Source organism: Giraffa tippelskirchi, chromosome 1 (genome assembly GCF_054371585.1).
Source record: "Giraffa tippelskirchi isolate mGirTip1 chromosome 1, T2T-mGirTip1v1.2.pri, whole genome shotgun sequence".
In the NCBI taxonomy this organism is placed as follows: domain Eukaryota; kingdom Metazoa; phylum Chordata; class Mammalia; order Artiodactyla; family Giraffidae; genus Giraffa; species Giraffa tippelskirchi.
The window spans coordinates 163,306,202-163,319,060 of record NC_137275.1 but is presented as its reverse complement, the minus strand read 5'-3'; the positions used below and the strand labels follow the sequence as shown (position 1 = coordinate 163,319,060).

Genomic DNA, 12,859 nt, shown 5'->3' with positions numbered 1-12,859 from the left:
CCCTTTTTCCAAATTATTCCCAGCTGGTGTGAGGGTGCATTGAAGCCCTACTGATTACCAGTAAAATTAAAGTAATCTTGTATTTTTAAAACTATGTAATCTTCCAGAAATAGGACTTGGAAGCTTTCCTTCCTAATTTACCAAAGACACAGGGTGAGAGCAAGGCAAGTACCTCCTCATCTCATCAGAGCCCTCCCCACCTCCTTCTCCCTTCACTATCAATCCACAGGTGTATATAAATAGAATTTTTTAATCTGATATAGATAAGAAATTATTTTACACAACTTAAGACAAATGGTATAATTACTGTTAGACAAAAGGACCCAAATGGAAAATCTACCCACAGGAGTAGAGACTTATGTGCATATAGATTGTATCACAAGTTTTCCTAGTTGCGTCACCAGGATAGTTATGAATACTTCCACAAGGCAATCACACCATAAATGTTTAAAACATGTTCTGTTCACATGTGTTTAAAATGTCTGGAAAAGAAACTATCCATATGCAAAGTAAAAGAGCCAGATGCTGAAGCTAGTTAAAGGCAACTCGTTGCGTGCGCGCTTAGTCGTGTCCAACTCTCTGCAACCCATGGACTGTAGCCTGCCAGGCTCCTCTGTCCATGGAATTTTCCAAGCAAGAATACTGGAGTAGGCTGCCATTTCTTACTCCAGGGGGTCTTCCCGACCCCAGGATCCAACCTGTGTCTTTTGTGTCTCCTGCATTGGCAGGTGGATTTTTTTTTTCACCACTATGCCGCCTGGGAAGAACTCCTGTTGAATAACAACAATAAGGGAGTCTTCTTATTAAATAACTTAAATGGAGATAGTATTAAATTAGGGTGGGTAAAACATCAAAATAAATACTTGTTGAATTAGAATAAGAATATCAATGGAACCTCTATAGATTAGAGAGGTACTTTTATAGGCTTCTGAGTGCAAGGAGGGGGTGGGTAGGGGCATCTGTTCTCTGCTTTCCAGGCTGTAAGTAAGAACAAGCTAGAAGGATGGAAGAGGTCTCTGTGACTGAGAAAGCATCACAAGCTGGTGTTGCCTGGCCAACCCTGGACCAGTAATAATCTTAGCAGCTGGAGCAGAAGGTCTTATCTTTGATCCCTGTTAACAGTTAACCACAGGCTTTTCCTTCCAGAGCTCTTGGAAGGCAGAGGCAAGTGGTCCTGGAAAGCAATGCTGGAAGGAGGCCCCCGGTGGTTAAACTTAGATGCCGAGGGACAGGTCAGCAGTAATTGAGCCAGGTGGGCCTGCAGAGAAATGCTGTTTCCTTTTCCTTAGGGGATTAGATGTCTTTTAAAATCTACTCTACATTTTACCTTGACTGAACTGTATCATGCAATATGGCTGAAGTTGATGAGTCAATGAAGTCTGGTGTTTGAATAAGGAAATCTATTTTTAAGCTAAAATGTTTAGCTAGATCATAAGTTAAACATCCTGAGACCCATATAGCAAGGACTGAGAAAACCCTCACTTAGGATTAGAAAGGGAAATAACAGCAGTCTTCAGAAGAACAGCCATATCAATGAAGGGATTTCTGAGTCATTCAAAATGGCAAACTTTTTAAACCAATGGAATGGATAATAACATAGCCATGGTGACTATAACCAGCATTACTTATGTTTTTATTTTTTTACCCACAGACTGATGTAGATACTTACCACAGTCCTCTAGCAGCAGGCCTGTGATGGCTTTCAGCTTCAAAGGAAGCCTTAAAAAAACTAACACCACTTGGCTTTGTGGGACTACCTCAGAGAGACACTCATATGTGCATAGGATTTTTTTACACATGTCTAATGGCCTAGACATCATACTTCTTTACTTGGTGCAGAGGTAAATAAAAATAAGCAAACATCATAACCACTTACTCCATGCAAATAGGGAAAAGAATGCTGAGAAAAAATAGCCTTGAGTCAGAGTGAGTCAGAGTTGGTGACGCCAGGAATATCATTCCTCACCCTGTACGTAGCTCTGGACTTTCAGGCCCTCGCTTTAATCTCACTTCCCAACATGAGACGTAGAAGAGTTTTATATGGAATTTTTATATGGCCTCCAATTCTTGCACGATTAGGTACTATCTTGCATGAAAAGTACTCACTAACAAATTATGTTGGCAGACTGGGGCACATCCCTGCACGAAAAGTCTGGGACCCTGAGAAGGAAAGGCCAGAGTCTCAATGCTCGCCCTGCGCTCTGCCCCTTCACACTCTCTGTGACCCTAACAATAGCTCTCGGTCTCCTGTTTTAGATAATTTTACTCCAGACAGACCTCCTGGTTACAGGGTCAGGTGTAAGACTCTCTGGTATCATTTTCATCAAAATCTTTGAGATTCTCCAAAGAAAGAGGCAATTTTTTTTTTAATTAAAACCCAGTAAATTACTGACAAAGAAAGGTAACCCTTCCTGGTATTTTATTGCTTCCAGGGAACAAATTTGGCAAGTTATAACTGAAAATTCTGGGCAACACTAAACTGAGAAGCAATGAGCTTTTCTTTGTTTCTCTCCTTTTCCACAAAAGAAGCGTTGCAGAGGGAACCAGTGTTTTCATTGCAAGGAATCATCTCATCGAGGATTCTGCTTCAAAACCCAGGTTAAACTAGAGATCAAGGCAGGGAGGGGCAGCCTGCAGTGTGGCTGGAAGTACCCAACATTAGGGGGGGGGTTTCTGGTATTACTTAATGTTGCCTGGAGCTTTAACAAATTTGGGAGTGGGGGTACAGTTGTGCTGTTGCTCTTCTAAGTAAGTTTTTAATTAGCCCTTTTTTTGACAACTTGAGAGGGCTCTGCTAAACTCAGGCCAGCCCAGCTTTGTCAGTGTCCTCCATGAACTTTAAATTCAGAGCAGCCCTGGCCCCTCTTCTCATGGTGGGCCAGGCAGCAACCTCAGGGAGGAAGTCCAGGGTAGCACTTGTACTGGCACCTCAAGGTCATCATCCAACTCGGAGCTTTCCAAACACTTGGGAATTGATCATTTAAATGAGTACAGTCAAGGCTCTGAGGAGTTTGACCAGCTTGACTCTACCTCAAAATTTCCTCAACTTATCTATACAAGGTGCTTCTCTTGAGATCACTACAGTCCAAAAACTACAGGACAGTCGGGAAGCAAGTAGTTTGGGAAATGCTGGTCTAAACTCACAGATGCTCGAGAGCAATTTTTCTGTTTCAAACACTGCAATGAAAGAGCTAAATTTGCTTAGAGTCATTCTAAGTGTGCCTCTGGCTGGAGCTATCCATATGCCTTTCTAGAAAGTAAAATCACCCCCACTAAAGGCCCACTGGAGCTCCTGAAATTTGCCATGAGTGTAAGATACACTGTGCTGAGAGTACAGCTCTGTTTTGTTACCTGGGGCTCCTGGTCATGACCGCTGGGATCCCTCTCGTAGCTTTCTGCATATAGTCTGATGGTGGCCCGCACACCACTGGAGGAACTGAGTCGGAAGATGAGCCGAGATGCATCAGAGAAAATGATCCTCAGGCCCTGAGAGCAAGAACATCAAGGATGGATCAGTGAACGAATAAATATACATGTAAAAATGATGAATACTGACTTTGGAGATTAGCATATTTCTATGCTCCAAAGATGCTCAGCATCATGACAACTTATAACTGGCTCTCTACACTCACTCCAGTGGGACAGTGAGGTAAATCCAGATGCTCCCTAAGGTTATCTATTAATCTCTATTCTGTTTCTGTTACTTTCTGGTGAATGTTGGGGAGGGTGGGATTAGGAGCAACACTATGAACAGATGCTCAAGCTCCCCTGGTCTGGCAATGTGGAAGTCAGAAAGAGGTGGAGGTAACAAGGATGGGGTGATGTTTAATGAGTGTCACTGGAGCCAAAGTTTGTCTCTTTGGAACCTGCTGGATGCAATCAGGTAGGCAATTTATCTGTTACAGTGAGACAAATTATCCACATCAAAGCTACCCCCATGTGATGTTAGACTTGGCTTTAACTTCACCTCCTCTCTGTTTCTGCCCATGTTCCCACACTTCTCTGGGAGCCACGGAGTCCTACAATGAAATGCTCAGGGCTGGAGCTTTTGCTGGGTTTTGAGGCTTTCTATGTGCAGCCCCATCCTCTTGGTTCTCTTTTTCCTTCTTGCTTGTAAGACCTGGCCACCAGTGTGTGGTGGGGGCAGAGCTGCAGCAGCATCTCACACACTGCCCAGTATTTGACTTTGGCTCAGAACAGCATCCATTCTCTACGCATCTCTTATTAGTGGCAGCAACATTTTAAAAAATATGACTGTGAGATCACATTGTGACTTCTGTTGAAGGAAATTTGTTTTCTTAAGACAACTGATAAAGTTATTGTCATAAATAAGCATATTGACAGGGGCCAGAGGAAAGAGAGGCAGGAACAAAATAATATGTCTGGTTGCTTGTTGATTCTGAAAAAGTAGAAGTCTCAGGCAATTGAGAGCAGACATTTTCCCTAAGAAATTTACTTGGAAACTTCTCTGGCCTCAAATCCTTCTTGTCAAGAATAAGCCATTATTAAAAATATGCATACATGCCACATGAACCTGATTGCTAATCTCTTACCCCTACCCTCATCTGGTAATATAGCTGGGAAACACTGTAATTCCATCTGAGCAGTTTTCTGCTTTTTAAGTTTTGTAAGCATATTTTGTTCCAATTGCAAAATAAAAAGCTTAGTCTCTTTTTGAGTGGTTCAATGTCTGACACAATTTGTGTAATAAGAAGGAGCCATGTCCCTTCTTGGCATGTGCCTTCCATTGCTCTGTGGCACACGTTTTGCAAACAGGAGAGTTTTGCCCAGGAGTCATTCATGGGCATGCATTTTACAGTGACCCTCGTAGATCTGGTATAGGGCTAAGCCCTGGGTATATGAAGATAAAGACAGTAAGTGCTCTCCATGAGCCTAAAATATTCTGTTACAATGAGCAAAACTATTTTCTTAACCACCTTGTGTTGCTGGATAAGTAAATAGTTGGGAAATTCCGAATGGAGCCAACAAACCAATTCTCTGCTATCCAGAAAGTATGATATAACAAATTTTGTACAGACTGACAATGAAACCCCAAAGGTTGGTTCCACTACTGAATTCACAGCCGTGTTTTTAAAAACTTCAAGGTTGAAGCCCTAAAGCACCTTTTGTTGCAGATACTAAATCAGTAGAAGCCAGCTCTTCTGATGACCTCCTGGACTTAACCCTTTAAGGTAGCTCTATTACACAATTAACCTCCCAAGTTAGTTTATGGCCATTGTTGTTGTTGTTAAGTTGCTGTCTTGTCTGACTCTTTGTGACCCTCTGGACTATAGCATGCCAGGCTTCCCTTTCCTTTGCTCTCTTCTGCAGTTTGCTCAAATTCATGTCCACTGAGTTGGCAATGCTATCAAATCATCTCATACTCTGCTGCCCCCTTCTCGTTTTGTCTTCCATCTTTCCCAGCATCAGAGGGTATTTAAGAATTCAGGCCATGATAAACCATCAACATGGTTTATTATCTGCTCATAGCCATCTCCCCTTTTTACAGTGAAATGATGTTTTTTCTGTTGTTGTTTGTTTTTTTCCCCTGTGTGTAGCCATATATTTGTCTATACTCATGCAAATTCAGTTAGAATCTACATTGGGTAGCTTGAAATAGATTTTGCACTTGAAAAGATGTTAAAGGAGTGAATAGCACACATCAAGCTGCTGGAAATCATTCAATGTCAATGTCATCTCTCTTTCCTAAGGAGATCTTAATAGAGAATCCACGTTGCTTTGTTAGACCTCCCAGTGAGGAACATGACAATTCTCTTTCTCCACGTGGAACCAAAAATATGTAGAACGAGTCCAGCTCTGTGCTGCAACAACCTGGTAGTTCCATGACTGTTGACCATCACTTGGATGTATGAATAGTTGTACTGGATTGTTTTGGGGTCTGCACATTGTTCCAGTAAACTTTATGAATTTGCAGCCTCAGCGTGAGCCATGTTCTCTCCAGCATGTATCATCACCTGCTATCAACTAAATAATGAGGCCAAAATCACCACTGACCAAGACTTGCCAAGTTTTAAAATGTTCCATAATTCCAACAAAAAATACCAGTAATATACTTTGCTTTTTATTTATTTATTGTTAAACTCAGGCTTAGTGATATAATTTGTCAGCCAAATTTGACCTGCCACTTGTTCTTATAAATCAAGTTTTACTGAAACCAGCCATGCCTGTTCATTTCTGTGTTGTCTATGACTGATTTGTGTTACAGCTGCAGAGCTGAACTGTTAAGACAAACTGTCTGACTCATGAGAGCTAAAATATTTACTATCTGGCTCTCTACAGAAGATGTTTCCTGACCCCTCATATAACCTTTCCATTATCCACAACATGGACTACTTACCTTTCAACTCTACTCTAGAAAATTGAAAATATAACCATATGTCTATGGAAATCCCAGGAGAAGGAAATTATGAGGACTGTTATAAGGGTGTCCTCCAGGTACCCCAACTTCTAGTCACTGTTCATCTGGACATATATTTGGCCTCAATCAACTTACTTCTGATCACCTACTCGTGACAGAAATGGATTTATTAAATTACATTTTAGTTTTATGTCCTCACTTTTATTGCAGGGTCTGTAAGGCACAGTTATAAAATCTACTTTTTGCAGTCACTATAGGAGACTGTATGAAGCTCCACAAGAGACATCTCCTCAAGAGCCAAGTGTTAGGAAAGCCTTTCCTCCCCTGAGGAACTAGGGGGTTTTTTTTTGTCTTTCTGACAACAAGAACTTTATAACTAACCATGGTTCCCTTTTCAATATGGCTGCCAGGATACTTTATGCCAAATTTGAGGTTAAGCCCAAGTGGATCCTTATGATTTGCATAATTATGAATTTTTCTTCCTCTGTTCTTGACTCTCTACTCTTATTTATATTTTCCCTAGTCTTGATTTCTGTTTCTTATTTATATTCTAACAATTTCATTATGTGTGTGTTTGCTGCCACAAATCCTCTTGAAGAAACAAGGCCTAGAGCAAATGAATAAAATAAGTTCCCTTTAAAGTCTTAACCCTAAAGTGTTAGAATCACTGAATTATATCTTGGTCCTTTTTTAGCTGATAAGTTCTGGGAGGGCAAACCCTGATGTTCCTTGCTCACTATTTATTGATACAGCCTAGGACAAGGTTGGTACACAGTAGGCCCTCCATTGACGCTTGTTGAGTGATTGTCATTACATGTCCCACAACTGGTATGAATGCTGCCAGAAGGCCTCCTTCCACATTTTACAAGGCCAAGTGGAAACACACTCATATTCTCCACTGGTGAACTGGGGCTAACGTATTCACTCTGAAGGTTAATTGTGAAGGACACTGTGTCTGCTCATTCTTCATTTTTAGGGCAACGGTCAGTTTCAGTTAAAAACAATGGAGCTGAACCATGGTAAGTTCTTTTCCCCAGTTGTATGATCTTGTAAAAATTATTAGCTAGCCCATTAACTGCAAAACTTAATACATATTGAAATCAGCCATGGGTCTTTAAAAATAATGGTACCTGGCTTTCACACAGACATGGTGATTGAGTTTGTATGGGGTGTGACTTGGGCATCCGTACCGTAAAAGCCCTCCAGGCGATTCTAATGTGTAGCCATACGTGGACACCAGACTAGTAGTCTTTTTTCCTCTGGGTCACCTACTTCATGTATCAAGTGACTGACTACCCTACATGTCAGTCTTAAGGAAGATGGCTTTATGAACTGAGGTTTCTGGCATACACTACCAGCAAACTAGGGTCTTAGGAGGCCATAACACACAGGCCTAATGAAACATCATGTTGCTGCTGAGTCCTGAAAGCCTCCTCCTAGTGCCTTGTCAGCAGCAGAACCACCGGAAGCATCTCCTCTTGAGAATCTGACACTAACTGTTTTTAGCACAATCACCTAAGGAATTCCTGAAGTAGTACTGAAGGGATCCATGATACCACTGTAACCACAGCAGCTATAGCAGCTGAAATTTCCATGATGACACAACAGCCATACTCAAAGAAGGGAGAAAGATGCCCTCCTTCATTAGAAGATAATGTTAATTAATGGGATGGGGCACTGCACTTCCAGCCCAGGGTTTTTTCCCCCGTGGAGTGACCATAGCTGTATGCCTCAGTGACCAGGGTAGGTTTTCCCACCTTATCTTTGTCCCAATGAAAAAGAATTGTTAAAGAGCCACTCCACCCAGAAATCCTTCAATCTGCTTCCAGTTATCTCTATAGTATTTATTTTCCTCCCCAGATCTGCTCCTTTTTGGTTTGCTGTTGCTGGAGAGTCAGTGTGGAAGTGATACAGGAATAACAACAACAAGGAGAGAACGGGACTAGAATTCTGGCTAGCTTTATCAGCCGATGGTCTTGAGTAAGTCACTTAAGTTCTCCAACCTTTAGTTTCCTAAAAAGTGGATGAAAATAATACAGCCTGGCATACTGGGCTGTTGTATCAGATCAGAAAATGTATGTGAGAAGTTCTTTAAAAATTACAAATCACTACGTAAAGAGAATTCTTTTTCTTATGTTAAAGCTCTTAGTGAAAATGGTTCTGTGCTCTAATTTGTCCAACTTCCCAGATTTTGCAAAGATTGCTGTATAATGCCTAAATGGCAATGGTTTGTGGTGTAATGCTACATGTGTGTATATGTGTGTTAGTCACTCAGTCATGTCTGACTCTTTTGCGACCCCATGGACTGCAGCCCTCCAGGCTCCTCTGTCCGTGGGATTCTCCAGACAAGAATACTGGAGTGGGTTGCTATTACCTTCTCCAGGAGATCTTCCCAACCCAGGGATCAAACCTGAGTCTCCTAGCAATGCTACATTTGTATTTTTAAATTGGGCAGTTAAAATTAATTTTATTTTTAAAACTTTGCCATGTCCTCTGAAATCACTACTAAACACACAGATATGTTACCATTTATTTTCTTCATGCTTCCCACTGAATGGTTTTTTGGCAAAAAAAAAAAAACAAACAAAAAACAAACACCTCTTTCCTGGTTGGCCAATTTTAGAATTTTAAGGTCCTGAAAGGAAAACCTTAGGGTAATCCAGGCCACTTTCTCCTTTTACTAAAAAAAGGGAAGTTAGAAAACTTGCTCAAGGTCCCACAACCAGTAAACGGAGGAGCCAGGGTTTCAGCCTACCTTTTTTCTTCTGGCTCTAGGCTTGTAATCTTGGTTGAACCATATGAAAGCACTGATAGCCATACATTGTTTTCATGTGAAATATTTGAACAATATCTCCTGTGACTCTTTGTATGGTTCCCCCAAACTGGCACAGAGCTTTACATAGAGTAGGTATCTGATACATGTTTGATACATGAATTTTTTTTAAGCCCTTGTGTAAATCAATGCAGGGAAATCTGCAAGTTGCTAAGTACAAGCAGAGCTGCCAGATGTGGGTTTGGAGACTCTATGACATGTTGCAGCCAGGCAGGGAAGGAGGAACTGTACATTACCAACAGTTCTTTGGCAGCATCTGCCCGAGTCAAATACTGACTTAGAATGAATTCCAAGGGAACACAGCGTATGGCCCTGAAATCTGGTACAATGTCGCCTATACTGCCTGTTGGCCACCCCAGGCATGTGAACCTGGAGACAGGGCAGGCTTGGAAGGGAGACTCTGTGAGATTGACTCACATGTTACTTCCCACGGGAAATCCCAGTGATTTATCTGGAAAGCTTCAAGGTGAAAATTTCACTGTGTAACATCTGAACCATATTTTGTAGAAGAAAGCATGCAGCTTAGAAAGCAGAAGATTTGGATTGGACAGACATTTCTTGCCATGAAAAAAATTACCTAGAATTACCCCATCTTTCTTAAAGTCACCGAGTTAGCTGTGAGCGTGAGTTCAATAGTGGCTGAGCTGGGCAGCTGCTAGTCCATACCATGTCCTTATATAAATTATAGGCAGTGCCCTCTCTGGGTGGACAAATTACACAGAAGCATCCTTCCTCTTGGCTGGTCTGGACTTTAGCTTCTCCTCCCAAATTAGGCCCCTGCCTTTGTGCAGTGAACTGACTACATAGCTGTACCCAGCTGTCCTACCCTTGGGAGCAAGTCTCATCTAGACTTTTAAATAAACAACCAGCACTCTTGGAAATCAACAATTGCAAATGCTTATCTAGAAAAAAATCAAAGTCAAATGGCTTCTTAAGTGCACTTTTAAAACACCTATCCAGCAAAAATCAGGTTAGTGATGAGAAGCCTACTTGGAGACTGAAGACTTACAAGCTAGTCCTCATCCAGATTTCAACTATCAAGTTTGGAACAATGGACCTGGGTCATACACATTCCATTTCCCTGTGTCTTTAGCCAAGATGGCTGCTGATATCTGTTCACTCAACACCAGGGCTGGCTCTGGGATATTTTGGATTCAGACATACTTTACCCAGACAACAGGGGTAGTTTCCTCCCTCAGTTCCTGTGATAGGTTGCAGCTTTTTCCTTTAATAGTTAATTTTCCTGGGGACGGCTGCCCTCCTAACTATACACACACATTAGTACTTCAGTAGGAATTTACTCGGATGCCATTCCACAATGCTTAGATTCTTTTTTTTTTTAATTATTTTTTTAAACTAGTTTATTTATCTATTTTTTAACTTTACAATATTGTATTTGTTTTGCCATACATTGACATGAATCCACCATGGGTGTACATGTGTTCCCCTTCCAGAACCCCCCTCCCACCTCCCTTCCCATCCTATCCCTCTGGGTCATCCCGGTGCACCAGCCCCGAGCACCCTGTATCATGCATCGAACCTGGACTGGTGATTCGTTTCACATATGATAATTTACATGCTTCAATGCCATTCTCCCATATCATCCCGCCCTCGCCCTCTCCCATAGAGTCCATAATACTGTTCAGAATGCTTAGATTCTTATCACACATCTTAGCAGGTTTCTATCAATACTACCAACATTTTAGAAGATAGTCCTAAAGCAATCAGTTATGTCAGGAAAAGGTAACTAATTACAACAAAACCCAAACTAATCAGAAGGAGGGGAGTCAGAACTTCCCAACTAACCAAAAATAGTCTCTCTCTCTCTCTTTCCGAATCAGCCAACAGGTCATTACAAAGCACTGAATACACGTTTGGTGATTGGAAGGCAAACAGGCAAAATCACAGGAAAAGTACCCATCAGGCAAAACAATTTTTAATCCATAATCTTCAAAGTATCTACCAAGAGGCCCAATTATCTTTATTTCTCACAACTACAGTGCTGTAGAATGAGCACTGGAGTTGGAATCATAATCACAGCCATTGTAACATCCCATTGGGAATGTGAGAGCACATAGAAAACCCAGCTCTTTCTGTGGAAAGCAAAACAACAGTATAAGTACAGTTGATGGAAAAAAAACATGTACAGTAGTCTGATAAGACAGTTTCACCTGAGCCAGCCGCCATCCACTCTTCAGCGCACAGCTTAAATATCACCTTCCCATGGAGAGCTTTCCAGAGCCCCAGTCTAGGTTCATTCCTTCTGCTGTGCTGTGCTTAGCTGCTCAGTCATGTCTGACTCTTTGTGACTCTGTGACTAGCCTGCCAGGCTCCTCTGTTCATGGGGATTCTCCAGGCAAGAATACCGGAGTGCCCTGCTCCGGGGATCTTCCCAACCCTGGGATCGAACCCAAGTCTCCCACACTTCAGGTGGATTCTTTCCTGTCTGAGCCACCAAGGAAGCCCTCCTTCTGCTATACACTTCCAAATAAGTGATTTCTCTGTAATGCTCTTCAATAAACCCTGTAGTCATTACAAGTTTAATGGTAGTCTGTCTTTCCTGCTAGCAAGTCCTATGTGCTGCTATATCCTCAATGCCCAGCAAGCTGACTGGCATGCAGTAGGTATTTGAAAACTAGTCATTCAATGGAGTCAGACATGAATGACTCAAACTTCTACTACCTTCACCATGTTGTATTAAGGTAGGAAAGGAACATATATTTATTAAGGGGAATTTTTTAAACAACCACAACTTGCAACAGCAAAAGGATTTCTTTTTTTTTTAATTTATTTTAATTTTTAGCTGTGCCATGTAGCATGCGGGATCTTAGTTCCATGACGAGGGATCAAACCTGCAACCCTTGCATTAGAAATGCAGAGTCTTAACCACTGGACCACCAGGGAAGTCCAGATTTGGTCACAGTATATATGTAATGATAACACTTTACTCCTAAACATGTGTGTCACTTGACACAGGAGGACCATTAATGGGTTCTAACATTCAGATTTAACTAAATCTATAGGTGGGATAATAAGTCTGACTAAAGTGATATCTTCAATTCTACTTTTAGGTGTGCAAACCACACTCCAGCAAATAGCATGTTATAGGACAAGGGCGGTTAATATGACAGTCTCTTAGTTGGTTCATTGATTGGAACATAATAAAAGTTGAAGCTTGAAGTTAAAGGCTGACCAGTTAACTCTGAATAGAGAGCCTCTCCAGAGGCCCAGATTTTTCAGCTGACACTGTTCACTTGCCTTCATGTGAGGCTGCCAGAAATGAGGCCTCAGTAAACCTCTATATCTGTTGACCAGACATTGGCAATACCATGGTATATATTAAAGCACCACATGTCAGACTAAAATGTGATTTCAAGATTGCCAATTTGCTATCTTTATTATTTCTAAACACTGAAATTAAAAAGTACAGACACTTTCCTGCATATTAAAATAACAACATTAAAAGCAAATTAACTTCAGAATCAGTCTTCAAAGTGTACTTTTTCTCTGAACTAATTTCAAATGGCTCTTTTTTCCAGGTTGAAGACGACATCAAAATGTTTCCACACAGCTTGTATAACTGGAAGAGGTATTAATAAGTTCAGAGTTAGTCTGACATAATCAAATTGGATTTGGTTTTCCACATC

The 12,859-nt window shown here is 41.3% G+C and overlaps 1 protein-coding gene and 1 long non-coding RNA gene across 4 annotated transcripts in view; one reads left to right on the top strand and one right to left on the bottom strand.

Moving 5' to 3' along the window:
• Nucleotides 1–12,859, bottom strand: part of PGM5 (phosphoglucomutase 5) — a 184,590-nt gene that overhangs the window by 29,870 nt on the left and 141,861 nt on the right. For 2 of the 3 annotated variants that reach the window (XR_014057539.1, XM_081503851.1), the window contains exon 10: nt 3,352–3,486. Coding sequence is in view for 2 of the 3 variants with exons in the window: in XM_081503851.1 (XP_081359977.1) it covers nt 3,352–3,486 (135 nt within the window). In the remaining variant the exon portion in view is untranslated. Of the gene's footprint in view, nt 1–3,351; nt 3,487–10,542; nt 12,793–12,859 lie in introns of those variants that run through there. The other variant, XM_081503867.1, reaches the window with a different exon arrangement.
• LOC145511282 (uncharacterized) overlaps nt 1–12,859 on the top strand; it is a 29,338-nt gene that overhangs the window by 8,273 nt on the left and 8,206 nt on the right. Inside the window, exon 2 of the long non-coding RNA XR_014057741.1 lies at nt 9,749–10,651. This is a non-coding gene — a long non-coding RNA (uncharacterized LOC145511282). The remainder of the gene's footprint in view (nt 1–9,748; nt 10,652–12,859) is intronic.